Consider the following 16,436-nt stretch of genomic DNA (forward strand, 5'->3'; position numbering starts at 1 on the left):
AGGAGCAGAGAAAGAGGGAGTCACAGATTCAGAAGCAAGCTCTAGGCTCTGAGGTGTCAGCACAGAGCCTGACGCAGGGCTCGAACTCATGAACTGCGAGATCATGACCTGAGCTGAAGTCGGATGCTCAACCAACTGAAACATCCAGGCGCCCATACTGCCTCCTATTTATTTACACACAACACCGATTTCATAAAGGTTGTAACCATCATCCACAATCGACAAGCTCAAAAAAATTTCACACATCAGAATGGTTTCGTATTGCATTTAGTGTTTGCTGTTCCTAGTAGTATGGTTTTGTTCTTTTCAGACACTTTACTCCTAGAATCTATAGTTTGCTTCAGTTTGCAGAGGCCCGTACTGATCCTGTGACTGGATCATGGCTGTTTGCCACTGTAAGACCTACTTTCATCAGAACTGCAGGATGCCCCTGACTACCTCCACATAGTGGCTATCTGAGGGTGGCTTCCTCGGACTCCCAGGCTGCAGGAACTTCTTAATTGTAGGGATGTTGCTGATTCTTGCTTTAAATGCCTGAAATGAGAACCAGTAAAATGAAAGCCTCCATAGCAGCCACAACCTTTAAGAAAATCATAACTTTGTCATGGGAGGAGAGTGCTTAGGCTGCCAGCTTATGGAGCTCAGTGTGTTGAATCTGAATTAATTCTTAAGGCCTGTTTGCTGGATGTTCCCAGGATGGTAATACAATTGCTAGTATGTTTAGCCTGAATAAACTGTTTTGTTAAACAATCATTCGGGTGCATGTGTGGCTCAGTCAGTGTGTCCGACTCTTGATTTCAGCTCAGGTCATAAACCCAGGGTCGTGAGATGGAGCCCCCATGTTGGGCCCCATGCTGGGCATGGAGCCTGCTTAAGATTCTCTCTGTCCCTCTCTCTCTCTCTCTCTGCCCCTCCCCACCCCCCCCCACACACACTCTCTCTCAAAAATTGAAAAAATAAAAAATCATTGTCTCAAAGAGGTTCATATTAAAAACTCTAAAAAATTCATACTCTTTGACCTACTGATTCCTGTTCTAGGAATTTCTTATAAGGGTGAGCAAAGAAATAACATAATGTATGAGTGAAGAAATAATGATAAGAATGTTAGCACAGTGAAAAGTCAGAAATAACCTATATTTCCAAGAACAGAAAACTGGTTATATAAACTATGGTACATCCCTACAAAGTATACAGTTCAGTAATTTAAAATGATATAATATGTAAGAAGAAGAGGAAGACCCCTGTATTGACAGGGAAAGAGCTCTAGAATGCACTGTTTAGTTTAAAGGGAAAAAAGGGGAGGGGCAAAAAAAGAGAGGGAGAGAGAGAATCCCAAGCATTAGCAGTTGGCAGCATGGAGCCCGATGTGAGGCTTGATCTCATGAACTGCAAAATCATGATCTGAGCTGAAATCAAGAATCAGATGCCTGGGGTCCCTGGGTGGCTCAGTCAGTTAGGCCTCAGAGTTCAGGCCAGGTCATGATCTCACAGCTCATGAATTTGAGCCCCGCATCAGGCTCTGTGCTGACAGGCCAGAGCCTAGAGCCTGCTTCCGATTCTGTGTCTCCCTCTCTCTCTGCCCCTCCCCTACTCATCCTCTGTCTCTCTCTGAAAAATAAATAAACATTAAAAAAAATTTTTTTTAGCAGTCTTCTTTTAAGATGACCTGGAGATGCATTTTGTTTTAGTCTTTGTTTCTATTCACTTTTTCTTGGGCTTCATGTGGATATTAATACACTACCTTCAGTAGAGGGAAGTCAGAAAGAACAGAAGCATCGAGTTCTTCCACCATTAAAATAGCTTCCAACAGTTGTATGTCTGCCCAACTGAATTTGTTGCCAACGAGAAAATCCTCTCCGTGGTCATTCAAAATCTGCAGAAAGAAAGATGACAAAGAATATCATATAAAAGTAAAGACTATTTTGCCTGGCTAAACACTTATAAAAGCAGAGACTCTTTTGTAAAGATCATATGTACTGAAGAATCTTTTTCTTGATAATCTCCAAGAATGTTAGAAAGGGTCAGATGAAACCAACTCTTAAACACTCTTAAACCTGCTGCAAATTGGCACAATATTGTTGGAAAATTGTCAGTGATTATCAAGATATTTGGGGTAGTAAAGTGTTAGAACGGAGTTCTCTCTTATAAGCTTAGAGCTGGTTAAGTAAAACTGAACCCACTAGTATAGGGAGACACTAAGGTCATGATTAACTAGAATCTGGCTACTATCCCACAAGTAGAAATAAATCATCAATGGGATATCAGAAGCCCAAACCTGAGCCTTCTTACTATCCAATGAAAAGTGAATATAAAAATCCCTCAGGTGTAGCTTTGAGTGGCAGATGTACAAAATATGGGTTTACTCCATAGGTAAGGAACAAAGATAAATTCAGGCACCACATCTCTTCCTGTGATACATGAATAAAAATAAAGTATTAGTATGGATGAATAAAATGACTTGAATCAGTGAATTCTAGAGTATTCCAGCCATGGCAAACATAAAAACAGTTGATGGAATATATCAAATATGCCAAATATATGGAAAATGATTCCTGCAGAAGACAAGCTCACAGACACAAGTTACAAAGCACATGATTTGTACCTGAGATAACTCTTTTATAAGACAGAGGCAGCACGCTGACAAAGAAGAATTTTGGGTCACAGAGCCAAATGTAAAAGTGGAGTCTTAAAATTTTTTTGTTTAATCTTTATTTATTTTTGAGAGAGAGAGAGAGAGAGTGCAAGGGAGGAACAGAGAGAGAGGGAGACCCAGAATCTGAAGCAGGCTTCAGGTTCTGAGCTGTCAGCACAGAGCCCAGTGCGGGGCTTGAACTCATGAACCATGAGATCATGACCTGAGCTGAAGTCAGATGTCCAACTGACTGAGCCACCTAGGTGCCTCAAGAGTGGACTCTTTAAGGAGTTAAAAATGCTTAAAATGTTCAAAGAGAAAATGGGGGAGGAAGGCATGTGGAAAAAAAAGAGCATATGGGTTTGAAAAAGAAATAAATATTATTAAATGAAAAATATAAATGGTATGAAAATATTCAATAGAAAAATTGAAAAAAATAATTTGGCATAAAGATCTGAGGAAACCCACAGAAATAAAGATACTGAAAATATGAGAGAGAGGTTAAGAGACATGTAATATAGAAGGAAGCTCCAACCTAAGTCTAAGAGGAGCCCAGAAGGACAGAACAGAGAGAATAGGGAGGAAGCCATTTTCCCTATTATTTGGTGGAGGATTTTCCAGAATCTTTTTAAAAAGAAGGACATTCTTGTTAACTAACTTGGATTTAAGTAAAATTTAAAAATTAAAAAAGAACAAATCAGGAGACTATAGATGCTGGAGAGGATGTGGAGAAACGGGAACCCTCTTGCACTGTTGGTGGGAATGCAAACTGGTGCAGCCGCTCAGGAAAACAGTGTGGAGGTTCCTCAGAAAATTAAAAATAGACCTACCCTATGACCCAGCAATAGCACTGCTAGGAATTTATCCAAGGGATACAGGAGTACTGATGCATAGGGGCACTTGTACCCCAATGTTCATAGCAGCACTCTCAACAATAGCCAAATTGTGGAAAGAGCCTCAATGTCCATCAACTGATGAATGGATAAAGAAATTGTGGTTTATATACACAATGGAGTACTATGTGGCAATGAGAAAGAATGAAATATGGCCCTTTGTAGCAACGTGGACGGAACTGGACAGTGTGATGCTAAGTGAAATAAGCCATACAGAGAAAGACAGATACCGTATGTTTTCACTCTTATGTGGATCCTGAGAAACTTAACAGAAACCCATGGAGGAGGGGAAGGAAAAAAAATAAATAAATAAAAAAGAGGTTAGAGTGGGAGAGAGCCAAAGCATAAGAGACTCTTAAAAACTGAGAACAAACTGAGGGTTGATGGGGGGGTGGGAGAGAGGGGAGGGTAGGTGATGGGCATTGAAGAGGGCATCTTTTGGGATGAGCACTGGGTATTGTATGGAAACCAATTTGACAATAAATTTCATATATTGAAAAAAAAGAGAACAAAAAAAATTTACAAAAAAAAGAGGGAGATTCTTCAGACTGAAAAAAAAAAGGGAGGAATCAAAGATTGCTGGGACCATGTCAAAAACCAGAAGCAAACCTGACGAAGCTACCACTGTCCAAAAGATAAGATACTTGAGCTTCTATAATCACTTGCATAATTACTGAAACTAATGTAACATTGTGTGTCACCTATACTCAAATTTACTTTATTTATGTATTTTTGAAAATTTATTTGAGAGAGAGAGCGCATGTGGGCATGCATGTGCACATGTGCATGCATGGGGGAGGGGCAGAGAGAGGACAGAGGGAATCCCAAGCAGGCTGCCAGCTGTCAGCACAGAGCCTGATATGGGGCTCAATCCCATGAACCACAAAGTCATGACCTGAGCTGAAACCAAGAGTCGGATGCTTAACTGACTGAGCCACTCAGGCACCCCTATACTCAAAGAAGAAGAAGAAGAAGAAGAAGAAGAAGAAGAAGAGCTCTAACATTAATCAAAGCACAGCCAATGTTTAAATTCATGGCAATAAACAGTATCATCATGTTATTTAAAGAACAAAAACAAGAAGGAAAAATCAATAAACTCATTAGTCCCCTTTGAAGATGCTAGGTAACTAAATCATTTTGAAAAGCAGTGAACACAGAGCAAGAATCAAGGATTTATCCTCCTTTCCTAACATAAACCACACCCCAAAGTAACTAAATATATTATGATGGGAAGATTCATTTTATAGAAAGTATTCCAGCTAATAAATGAAGAGGGGTTAACAGATTTGGGTGTCAGCATTTTGCATTCACCAATAAATCAGTGGGTCTAGGCATTAATCATCAGTCGCATTTAGTTGTGAGAAGAGGGAAAACCAGATAATGTCTGCTTCCTAATGACCTTCACAACATCACCTATGACGGTCTGGCCAAAATCATCACACCTGGACACGATTAGGCTTCTAATTCTAACTTCCAATTGACAGGAATTTTAGAGAATAAAGGAGTATGCTGCATTTAGTAAAATCCAGGCTATGGGAAATTTGACAAGATAAATACAAGAGGAATAGAAGGAGAGAAAAAAAGGGAGCCTGAGTGGCTCAGTCAGTTGAGTGTCCAATTCAACTTGATTTTGGCTCAGGTCATGACATCATGGTTCATGAGATCCAGCCCCGAGTTGGGTTCTGTGATGACAGCAGGCAGCCTGCCTGGGATTCTCTTTGTCTCTGCCCCCCTCCCTTGTGCACTCTCTCTCTCTCAAAATAAATAAATATTTAAAAAATAGAAAAAAAGAGGAAGGGACCTTATAGATTAAAAGAAGCTTAAAAATGTAATTGACTAATGACAGAGAATGAATTTGAGGATTTTTTGTTTCATTGTTTTCGGGGTTATTTTTTTTTTTAATTGAAATACAGTTGACACACAATGTTACATTAGTTTCAGATAAACTTGAGTCTGATCCTGATTTGAACAAATACATTATTTTAAGTGTTTTGAGGAGTACTGGATTAGGCCACACAGATTTCAAAATCTGTAGTATGATAATGTCCATTTAACATTATAACTCAAGTAATCACACTAGTTTTGTTTTGTTTTGTTTTGTTTTGTTTTGTTTTACATGAAAGGCATTTCAACAACACTGTACATTGTTCCAGATAAAGAGGAGCTTGCTTGTCTAGTTCTGAGGTACTGCCAGAATCCTTCACTGTGGTTTAATCAGTAATAAATAATTTTTCCCCAAGACTAAGACTGAGGAGAAATACCACAGAATTCTTCTGTCTGACAAGCCTTTATTTATGGAACCCTATGCATACATGGTACCTTACCAGATGTATTTCCAGGACATTCCTAATGATTCACTCCAAAATGACTTCGGAAAAGTTGTAACTTTAAGAGACCTTATCTTTTTACTGAGGCACGATTACCCACCGGTATTACACGTAAAGAAACATCTGACAGGAAATTTAAGGCGAAGATGCCTTGGGCTGATGGCTTTTTAAAAAATCAGAACAGAAATGCTGTACCTTTCATTGCATTTGGCTTATTCCCATTCAGTTTTGTTAGAGGTTCCATAATTACGTAACCCTTATTAAAGTTTTGCTCCAGGTGCAGTAAAGCTCTACCACAGCTTCTGTCTTTTTAACATTTTTAACAGATATTCACGCCTGAAATAGTCTTCTTAGCAACAGGAAGTAAGTCCGGAATGCCTGCATCCTGAAAGTGCAGGTGGGAACTTGCCTTGCCCGCGCTCGGCTTCCCACTTCTCGTCCGCCCCGCCCCCAGTTCCCCTCTGGCGTAGGAAGGGGTACCGGCAGGCCTCTTGAAGACGCCAGCCCCGCCCCCTGCTCCCCTAGCAGGACCTGCGCGCGCAGCCGTCTCGGAGGGCGAGCCTGCCTCTCGCGAGAGCACCCTGGCACATCTGGCCCGCCAGGATAAGGCCTCAGTGAGGTCCAAAGTGGAATGGTATCCCCCTACCTTTTCAAAGGCGGGGAAGTAACGGGTTTTAGCTTTCTTCACGATTAAAGTAAGATTCTCCTCTTTTTCCTCAGGGGGTTTGAACGCAGCCTGCGCGGTCATCATCATGAGGTCCAGGGTGCCGTCAGCGTACATGTTGATCCTGACAAAACAGCGTGTTGACTCTCATTCCGACGCGACCCTTTCAGTATGGGATTCCCTAATTCGCCACAGTGGTGGTGTAGGTCAATATTGGGGCAAATGACTTTTCATGCCCCCTCCCTTAAGATTCCATGCTCAGGAATGATTTCTGCCAACAGAGCCATCCTAGTGACCAGGGTATGCTAGCGTCTCTGGAAATGTTTATTGAATGAAGGGATGTGTGAAAAAAATTAATAAGTGCCTCTAAGTTGATATCTGCCATAAATAAATAGATTATTGTGGTTTTAAAAACCCAACTGGGGGCGCCTGGGTGGCGCAGTCGGTTAAGCGCCGACTTCAGCCAGGTCACGATCTCGCGGTCCGTGAGTTCGAGCCCCGCGTGGGGCTCTGGGCTGATGGCTCAGAGCCTGGAACCTGTTTCCGATTCTGTGTCTCCCTCTCTCTCTGCCCCTCCCCCGTTCATGCTCTGTCTCTCTCTGTCCCAAAAAATAAATAAACGTTGAAAAAAAAAATTAAAAAAAAAAAAACCCAACTGAATGAAGTTTACCGGAAGTGTGAAACTATTAGCACCAGAACCTCTTCAGTTGTTTAGGAAAGATGCATAATTTAGCAGGTCTTCCCCTGACCTGGCAACTGAGAAGGAAACGTTTGCTTTCCTAGTCAGATCAGACAAATACCTTGATTCATTCTCTAAAATTTTCCCTTGCATTGACAAACGCAAAAAAAAAAAAAAAAAAGGTTAAAAAAACCAAAAAACTAAGAATGGTAGATATATGACCATTATTTATTAGACTATTGGTGCAGTTATGCTGTGCAAGTTCTCTCTACAACCAGTATGCAAACATTAAGGGTTGTGTGTCTGTGTATCCCCCACTATATGCTAACTGCCCAACAGATTTGGTTCAGTGATCATCTCTATTTTCAACCTATATAAAAGCATAATTTACTTTGTTGTCTATCTGAATTACAAATCGTTTTTCTTACATGTTCGACTGTCACCTAGCCTGTCACCTTTAATTGTAAAAAACAAACACATGCATCAAAACAGTGAGAAACAGATGGCTTTTGCATGGTATTACTCATTTACATTGTTACAAAAGGATGCTTTTCATACACTGTTTGAAACTGCTTCTCTTCCCGTAAACCTTTGGGACTGCAAGTTAGGATGACTAAATTCATTTTAAAGGTGGATCTAGAGAAGAGTTGGGTGCACTGCTTCTGGTTATGGACTTTTTCGTTCCTATGTTCTACTCTCTCTCCTTCTTCTGAACAACTGAACTTAGGCCTTTGTCCTACCATGTCTTCTATGTATATGTACAGACCACCCATAGTGTTCATGCTTGTGGGGATAAGATTTCAAGGACCACTGAAATGGCCCTTTGACCCCAAATACAGATAAAACCTTTATAGTTATAAGTCTTTGTTTTGTCTGTAGTTTACTTATCTCATGTGAAGCTGAACTATGTATTCCTGGGAGTAATACTCCAGCCATCCTCAGCCAAGCCTAGCATAGTGCCCAGCATGGAGGAGATGCTTGTGGTATATATGTGCAAAACAATGGACACAAAACTTCACCATTCAGTAATTGTGATAAAACTTGACAGTCCCTTCCATCATTAGTTGTGGCCCGTTTTCTGGAATGACTTCATGACTTGCTTTGACAAATAGAATGAGGCGGAACTGATGACCAGTTCTGAGCCTAGAACTTAAGAAGCTTTGTATGCTTTTACTCTCTCTTAGAACCCTCCCTAGCTGCTCCAAGAACAAGCTTGGCATGAGAGAATGAGAGACACATGGCCCATTTACCCCTCAGTAGACAGTCAACACCCTAACACCCTAAACCAGAGCCCCCTGACTGACTACTGGTTGACTACAGACATAATGAGTAAGTCCAGCCAAGAGGAGTCAAGCCTGGTCCATATATGCCAATGCCCACGTGACATATAGACTGGTGAGGAAGAATAAATGCCTACTGATTTAAGTCACTGTGGTATGTTTTACAACAGTATTTGTGGTAATAGATCATTGATACAATGCTCGTGTTTGCTGAATCAGTCATTTCCACCTTACATAGAATGAAGTTTACTAGGTCATTTTATGAGAACCTATTTTGTGAGGAGTGGGGAGAGGATACGAATGTTGAATGCAGACCACCATGAGTAGTAAAAGGGGAAACCTGGAGTATTCAGAGTTATGCACAGCACATGTGGGTATAGCAAGAGCATCTCCCCTTTGTTCCCCTTGCCTTCTCCTCCTAGCCCAGGCAGAACGTCTACATCTGAACTGAATTTCAGCTGGTGCAAAACTACAGAGCTTGGATAAGAGTCAAGTACAGACATGAACACTGTGGTACCTGACTGTCTCCTTCAGGTCCTTCCCATACAAGTCGTACTTGGCAGCAAGGTAGCTGAGGATGGCTCTAGTCTGTGTCAGCACCATTCCATCAATTTCAACCATAGGCACTTGGCCAAATAGCAGGCATCCGTCTATGGATTGAGCAAAGAGAGGTTAGGGTACTCTCCTTCCATGGTTGTGGTAAGCCTGCAGGAGGGTCCCTTCTAATTTTGTTGAGTAGTTTTTAGTTTTCATCCAAAGTGGTGAGCTAACGATGCCAGTTGTTGAGGAAATTCCTACCATTTGCTTTATGGAAAATCTGAGACTCGCTTGATGGTTTCATGCATTTTTGTGCATTGGTTAATCACGACTATTTAAGACACTATACATTTACTATGACTGTATTATAATATAAATACTATGAAAATCATCTCAGGGAGATGGATTGTTAAAAATACTCACCCACTCCCCAGATAATTCTGATTCAGGGCTGGAGGCTGGGAGCCCGAATTCTTTGAAAAGCACATCAGGTATCACTCCAGGTCTACACAGCAGCAGGACGGATGTGACAACAAGAACCCAGGAAGACTGGGTCCAAATGCCAGCTTTAGCCCTCCCCAGCCATGTGTCTTTAAGCAAATGACTTACCTGAGCTTCAGCTTCCTTTTCTCTAAAACAGTAATAATACCTATCAAGCAGGATTTTTGAAAAGATTAAATGAGATAGCTTTAAAAAAGCACTGAATACTGTCAGTAATCAGTGTTCAGTAAAATTAAATTTTCTTCATTGTGAGTGACTGCCTATAAAAGTAATGCATTTAAAGGTGTACTATAATTAGTACTCTTTTCATAGGATAGGGTCTTGAAGAAATACATAGCCTTTAAATTTCCTTTACTACCTGCACATTGCTGAGAATAAGGAACTTTATCTAGAATAGGAACCAGACTTCACTAGTGCATTGGCAAAGACCATAATGAATTTCCCTAGTTCCAATATTGTTGCTGCTTGCTTTAATGAGAGGCAGTAGAAGATGGTGGAGAGAAAACCACCGCAGGAACTTTTCAGGGAGCCAGTGTCCCTATTTAGTTGGATGATTCAGGCAAGTCTCTGTCTTCCCTAAACCTATTTTCTGATCTGTAGCAGTATTGTCTTGCCCATTGTAGGGTTTCCTTGAGCAGGAATAAAATCATGCTTGTGACCATGCCTTGGAAATATTAGTACAATTATTAATGGAGAGACTGAAAAATCTCCACTTCCTATAGATAGTGCTACATTTGTCTAACACTGAATGATCATCCAAACTGGTTTCTGTGCTACTGCTTTTAAGGATGCAGAAGTCCATTAAAAATGATCCATGCTTCTAGGAACTGATGATCTTCTTCAGAAGGATTTTTAAAAATCTAGGATCAACAGTGCAGGGAAGGATGTTTGCAATCATTTAGTTCATTCATATTATAGACTATGGCACTATGGAGGCCAAGAGGGCAAATGTGACTTGCTCACACTCATAGGAGACAGCTAAACCAACAGAAGTAGGTCTCCCGACTCTCTGCCGAGGGCCCTCTCTGCTGTCCTTTTCTGCCTCTTATTCGCTAATAATAGTAATGCCCAGGAGGGTATCAGAAGCACAAGAGTAGCATCACAGACTCAGAGAGGAATGGAGGATCTCCTAGGCTGTTAGGGAGGACTTCCTGCCAGAATGATCATGGAAGAGTTTCTGAAGATACATTTCATTTACTTATTCAATACATATGTATTTACTCCCTACTATGTACCAGTGACCGGCCTTGTTTGGGGTGGAGTAGGGCAGAAATAACGAGGAAGAGGAGGTTCAGGGATTTATTAAAGTTTCTGGACAAGAACTGGGGAGGGGTTAGCTGGCCTTCCCCATTTAATGAGAGCTACTGGCATCCTGCATCTGTGACCACAGAGATTATCTTTATTTTATGGTAAGGAGAAAGGACACAGAGAAGTTAAAGGCCTTCTGCAGTCATACAGTTTGTAAATGGTAGGTCTGCTGATTACTAGTTGAACATTTTTCCAAAAAATAATTTGTGTTCGTTTCATGACTGTTTATCAGCAATAATGGGAACATCCAGGTTTCCTTAGATAAGGAAAACAACTTTGTGGCGGTTAGAAGTTTAAGAAGCTCTGTGAAAGTACTAGTCTTTTGTCTTGGTGTGAGAGACTTTTCTAGGGCATTGTAAGGATGAAGGACTTCTTCCAAATGTAATCAAATTTTGATCTTTTCTACAGTCTTGGTTCTATAATTGTAACCTGATAAAAAATGGTGTCTGTTAACCTGCTGAAACCATTAAGAGGAAGTGGATATGAGCCATGAGAACTAAAGAATATCTTTGGTCAAATTCCTCTTCCCTTTTACTCCCTCCCCTCCAACCCACTGGATCAGTATTTAAGAATTCTAAAAGGATTCGTTAGTGGGGTGGGGAGTATTGAACCAATTAGCTCAATTAGCCCATGCTATCATATCTAATTGAGGTCAGGGTCATAGTCTACTTGATAAGCTTTTATGAAGTCTAAGGAGAAATGCAGATGATACATTTAGCTCTATGACAGGGATACAGTGAGCATTCAATCAGTGTTAGCAGTCCTTGTCCTCATAGTTGTCACTGTAGAGTTTTGTGTTCTTGTATTGAAATGAGTATTTCCAGAAACAATTTTTTTTTCTAGTAAGATAGCATTGGATAAATCTAGGCTCACCCTTCTGCAACTTCTCATATTGTTCTGTTGTTTCAATAAATTCTTCTTCAAACTAGATAAAAGAAACATTGTTATAACTTTAATGTCCTCAGAGAGAGAGAGAGAGAGAGAGGGGGAGAAATGTTCACAGTATAAAATGTCCAATGGCTTCCTGAATGAAAATTTTATTTTTATTTACTTTTTTTAAGATTTTATTTTTTTTTTAATTTTAATGTTTATTTATTTTTGAGAGAGAGACAGAGCATGAGCAGGGGAGGGGCAGAAGGAGGGAGATACAGGGTCTGAAGCAGGCTCTAGGCTTTGAACTGTCAGCACAGAGCCCAGTGCAGGGCTCAAACTCATGAACTGTGAGATCATGGCCTGACCTGAAGTCGGATGCTTAACCGACTGAGCCACCCAGGCACCCCAAGATTTCATTTTTAAGTAGGGGTGCCTGGGTGCCTCAGATTGTGATCTCACAGTTCATGTGTTGGAGCTCCAAGTCAGGCTTTGCACTGACAGCTCAGCCTTTGGGTCCCTCTTTCTCTGCCCCTCCCCTGCTTGTGGTAGTGCTCTCTCTCTCTCTCTCTCTCTCTCTCTCTCTCTCTCAAATAAATAAACAACAACAGCAACAAAGATTTTATTTTTTAGTATTCTCTACACCCAATGTGGGGCTCGAACTTACAACCCCAAGATCAAGAGTCAGAAGCTCCACTGACTAAGCCAGCCAGGTGCCCCCAGAATGAAAATTTTAAAAGGAACCACAAAGTTACCAATTTAGACACAGCTGAAAATTCTTCCAGCATGTGTGTGTAGGGGGCAAGGGGGCATGTGTGTGTAGGGGGTTTTGTCTACTTAACAGGATATCCCCAGCCCCGTTCATATTATTTCCTTTTCTTCACATTAGCTCCTTTTTCTCTCCAAATTCTTGTCCTTTTCTCTAACTTCCCCCAATAATTTCCCTTCTCCTATTCCTCTCTTTCCCTTCTTCTCTCTCTTCTGTGCCATTCTCCCTCTGTATCAGGTCAAATTAAATTTCTCTTCGATACTTGTACATTCAATGAAAGGGATCTGAAGATTATTACTCAGGTGGGGTTATCATCATTTACTGATGGAATCTCTGAAGCTTCAGTGGGAAAGAGTGACTTTTTGTCCCTAAGACTTGAGATGGGGGTAGGATAAGGTGAACAAAACAAAGAAGGTCATGCATGAGTCCTCGTTTTAAAGAAGATGGCATTCAAAGAGGGAAAATGAAGTCTACACCTGCATGAAACCAAACAGTTTCAAAGCACTTGTGAAAATCTATGGAAAAGTCAGTGGTTAAGGAATTCAGAATTAAGGACAGATCCAAGTGGGGCAGACTTTTCTGGTCTCAAGAGGAGACCAGATCGCAGCTGGAGGTAAGGTTTCAGTGGGTAGCCATGGGTAGAACATGGTGCCAGGCCAGAGCTGGAAAGACCCCAGGAAATCAGTTCGTTCCAGTGAAAACAATGATGCATATGTGGGTCTCCTCTCTCTCCTTTGTCTTATGAGTCATCATGATCTCTCTGCCCCTACAAAGTTTCCAGAACACCTCCCTACACTTCCACCCTCCCAACCCTGCTTAAACAGAGGATTATGATCCCTCCCTCACCTCTTACAAAGGAAGACAGATGGAAAGGGAAAGAGTGGATCCATCTCTAAAGACCACCCTGAATTATGAAGTGGGGAAGAGGACCACTCCAGCCCACCCAAATTACCCTCCTTCCTTTTCCCAGGAAGGAACCAACCTCCACTCCACCTGCAGCCAGCAGCCAGCGGATCGACTCCATCCTGCCCCTGCCACGAAAGTAGCAGAGCTTGGGCTTGGTTGTCATGACTCCTGGCTCAGGGTTTTCTGAAGGGCAAAATAAGAAAAGTAAGAAAAGCAAGAAAACAATGATCATAGAAGCAGGATTGTGGTTACCTCCAAGGAGGAGATGAGGGTTGTGATGGCGGGGGGTGAATGAGGGTGAGTCTGGAATGCTATTAATATTGTTTCTTTTTTTTTTTAATTTTTGTAATGCTTATTTGTTTTTGAGAGAGAGAGAGAGAGAGAGAGAGCGAGCAGGGGAGGGGCAGAGAGAGAGGGAGACAGAATCTGAAACAGGCTCCAGACTCTGAGCTGTCAGCACAGAGCCCGACGTGGGGCTTAAACTCACAAAGTATGAGATCACGACCTGAGCCAAAGTTGGACGCTTAACCGACTGAACCACCCAGGTGCCCCAATATTCTGTTTCTTAAACAGAATTAATAATTGGTCTTTATAATTAGTCTTTAAACTGCACATAAATGCACTCTCCTGTATGTATGCTCTATCTCACAATTTAAGAAAAAAGAACTATACTTATCAAAGTATCAAGGTATCCATAGATTTGAGAGACTGTCTGTGGTATTTTGAGAAAGGATCCAGGTGTTAATATGGTGGTTTCATGAACAACCTTGCAAAAGAAAATCTTTTCTAACAGTGGCAAGGAGCTGGGCCATTTTGGACTGAGATGTTCTGTGGGAGTTGGGACACTCTTTCATTTCTGTCACAAGGCTTTTCTGAGTGTTGGGACAGGCACAGATGTACGCCTAGTCGGGACCAGGATTCTAGTCCTTGCGTGACCACCAGGGAGCCGGGCAACCTTAGGCCCAGTTCAGTAGGTCTGTCCACCTGCATGTCCTCATCTGTAACTGGGAAGGATTACACTAGGTGACCTGCAGCCTTTTCAAGAAAAGTATCATGATAACGCAGGCATATGTGATAGCACTTTCTACCTCACTGCTGCAAGGGCCACAGTGGCTATTATGCTAGTGACCTCTGCCTGTCGCACAGGATTATTGAACGTGCTTTGAGAATGTTAACACTCTATACCAACTCAGAGAACTGCCTGGTCTCCTTCTCCCACATCTGCCTCTCTGACCCCATAGGTAACAATGCATGCTCCAAGGAAACAACAAAAAAAGCCAAACTACTGGCACAGTGCTCATGGTGCTGTGGCTGGGAGGGTGCTCAGATGACCTGGACAGAGAGACCGACCTCAACTTCCCAAGGCAGCCCTCACCATAGTCCTCTGCCCACCAACCCCCAGACTGCCAAACAGCATGTCCTAGCCAGGATTCCACTCAAGGACGCTGCCTGTGCTAAGAAAATTCACAAGAAAGTAAAAAAAAAAAAAAAATCAGAACATCAGTAGCTCGGTTCATGATGAAGAATTTGGCTGTTAATACCCTATATCCTATGATAACAAAGTCACTCAGGTTCACAAAATCTTGCCGGTGTTTTGAGGCCGTGTTGCCCTCAATCATTCTATTTTCCTCTACGTTGGATTTACAGTTTAACTCTTGGAAAAGCTGAATCCCTTTCTTTTTGTAATATGGAGCGTTTCACAAATTTGCATGTCATGCTTGCACAGGGACCATGCTGATCCCTGTATTCTCTTCCAATTTTAGCGTATGTGCTGCCAAAGCCACACCAATTCTTTTCTTGTTGTGGTCTTGTCACCTCTTGGGCACTGCCCATGTTGGGTTGCTTTTAAGACTCATTTCTTTTAAGTTGCCTCTTTAGCTATTGAGTATTGAAAGTGTCAGGAGCTTCCTAAAAACCCACTTCTTTATTGTCTTGGGAAACAATGATTAAAAAGGCACCCGAATTCCCTGATTAGAGAAACATGTTCGGGTCTAGTAACTTACTACTAACACAACTTAGAATGAGCCTTACAATAAAATCAGCGTGGAAAGAATATGGCAAGAGGGAGAAGGGAAATGGTGCCTTTTTGTTTAACCTCTCCCCAGTGAGATAGCTCTTGAATTCTCTGGTCTCCTACAGGTCCCACGTAGGATGGTTAAGGAGCCAATGCAAGTGCTGTTGGAAGTCAGAAAGAGGAGGCATAGCAGTTCACCAGCATGCTAAAGACACGGCAGGACACATGCCCAGTGGGTGTCAGCACTAGAGTAATTCACACCCACATGGGCCATTTTTCAGGTATTGACCAGATGTCAGGAAGGCAGCAAAGCAAACAAACAACAACAATATTAACAACAGCAAACCCTGGGTGACCGACAAATGATTCAAGCCCTCTGAGAACCCCTTCCAAGTATCTGTCTGTCCTGCTGCCTTCAGACAAAAATAAAGCAACACTGGTGAAGTTAAACATCAGTGTCTAGCTTGAGGAGCTTCATCTTTCCACTCTGGTTAGTGCATGGAGCTCTAACCAGTTTGACCCCTCTCCACCTGCTCTGAGAGATGGAGATGAGGCTGTGAATCTAGCTGTGGCTGGTCTCAGGTTAATTCCTGTCATTTCATCTCCTTGAAACCTTCAACGAGTCCAAATTCTGTTTGAAATAAATCTTATGGTGAAAGAATATGGGACATAGGAACTCCTGCTAACACCTTTTTTTTTTTTTTAAGTTTATTTATTTTGAGAGAGAGACAACACAAGTCAGGGAGGGTCAGAGAGAGAGAGAGAGAGAGAGAGAGAGAGACTCCCAAGCAGGCTCCCCACTGTCAGTGTGGAGCCCAACACAGGGCTTGAACTCACAAAAGCATGAGATCATGACCTGAGCCAAAACCAAGAGTCAGACACTTAACCGACTGAGCCACCCAGATGCCCCAGCTAACACCCTTTTATAGTGATTCTGTCCTACCCCCCACATCCCTACCCTCCACCCCCCTACCCCCAGTTAGACAAGGCTGAAAGTTATCCTTTGATTTAGACCTTGGATCCAGAAAAGGTCATCTCTGGTAGCCTCTAAAAGCT

General features: G+C 41.9%; 1 protein-coding gene and 1 non-coding gene across 2 annotated transcripts; both read right to left on the reverse strand.

Annotated features, from left to right (window-relative positions):
• Nucleotides 1-250: 250 nt before the first annotated feature.
• On the reverse strand, nt 251-13,529 carry LOC122490469 (glutathione S-transferase alpha-4-like). Its single transcript, XM_043593168.1, has 6 exons — nt 13,443-13,529; nt 11,695-11,746; nt 8,993-9,125; nt 6,262-6,640; nt 1,742-1,873; nt 251-534 (listed from the first exon to the last, which is right to left on the reverse strand). The coding sequence occupies exons 1-6, from the start codon at nt 13,527-13,529 to the stop codon at nt 412-414; spliced, it is 906 nt and encodes a 301-aa protein (XP_043449103.1). The 3' UTR covers nt 251-411.
• Nucleotides 13,530-15,047: 1,518 nt separating this feature from the next.
• On the reverse strand, nt 15,048-15,150 carry LOC122490681. Its single transcript, XR_006299221.1, has one exon. It is a non-coding gene; the product is annotated as a U6 spliceosomal RNA (small nuclear RNA).
• Between the last annotated feature and the right edge of the window lie 1,286 nt (nt 15,151-16,436).

Source organism: Prionailurus bengalensis, chromosome B2 (genome assembly GCF_016509475.1).
Source record: "Prionailurus bengalensis isolate Pbe53 chromosome B2, Fcat_Pben_1.1_paternal_pri, whole genome shotgun sequence".
NCBI classification, from domain to species: Eukaryota; Metazoa; Chordata; class Mammalia; order Carnivora; family Felidae; genus Prionailurus; species Prionailurus bengalensis.

Coding starts and splice junctions, on each gene's coding strand:
- LOC122490469 (XM_043593168.1), bottom strand. CDS start 13,529: ATGACAACCAAGCCCAAGCTCTGCTACTTTCGTGGCAGGGGCAGGATG. Junction 9,126..11,694: donor ATATGAGAAGTTGCAGAAGG/GTGAGCCTAGAT, acceptor CTCAATCCATAG/ACGGATGCCTGCTATTTGGC. Junction 535..1,741: donor CTGACTTCCCTCTACTGAAG/GTAGTGTATTAA, acceptor TTCTCATTTCAG/GCATTTAAAGCAAGAATCAG.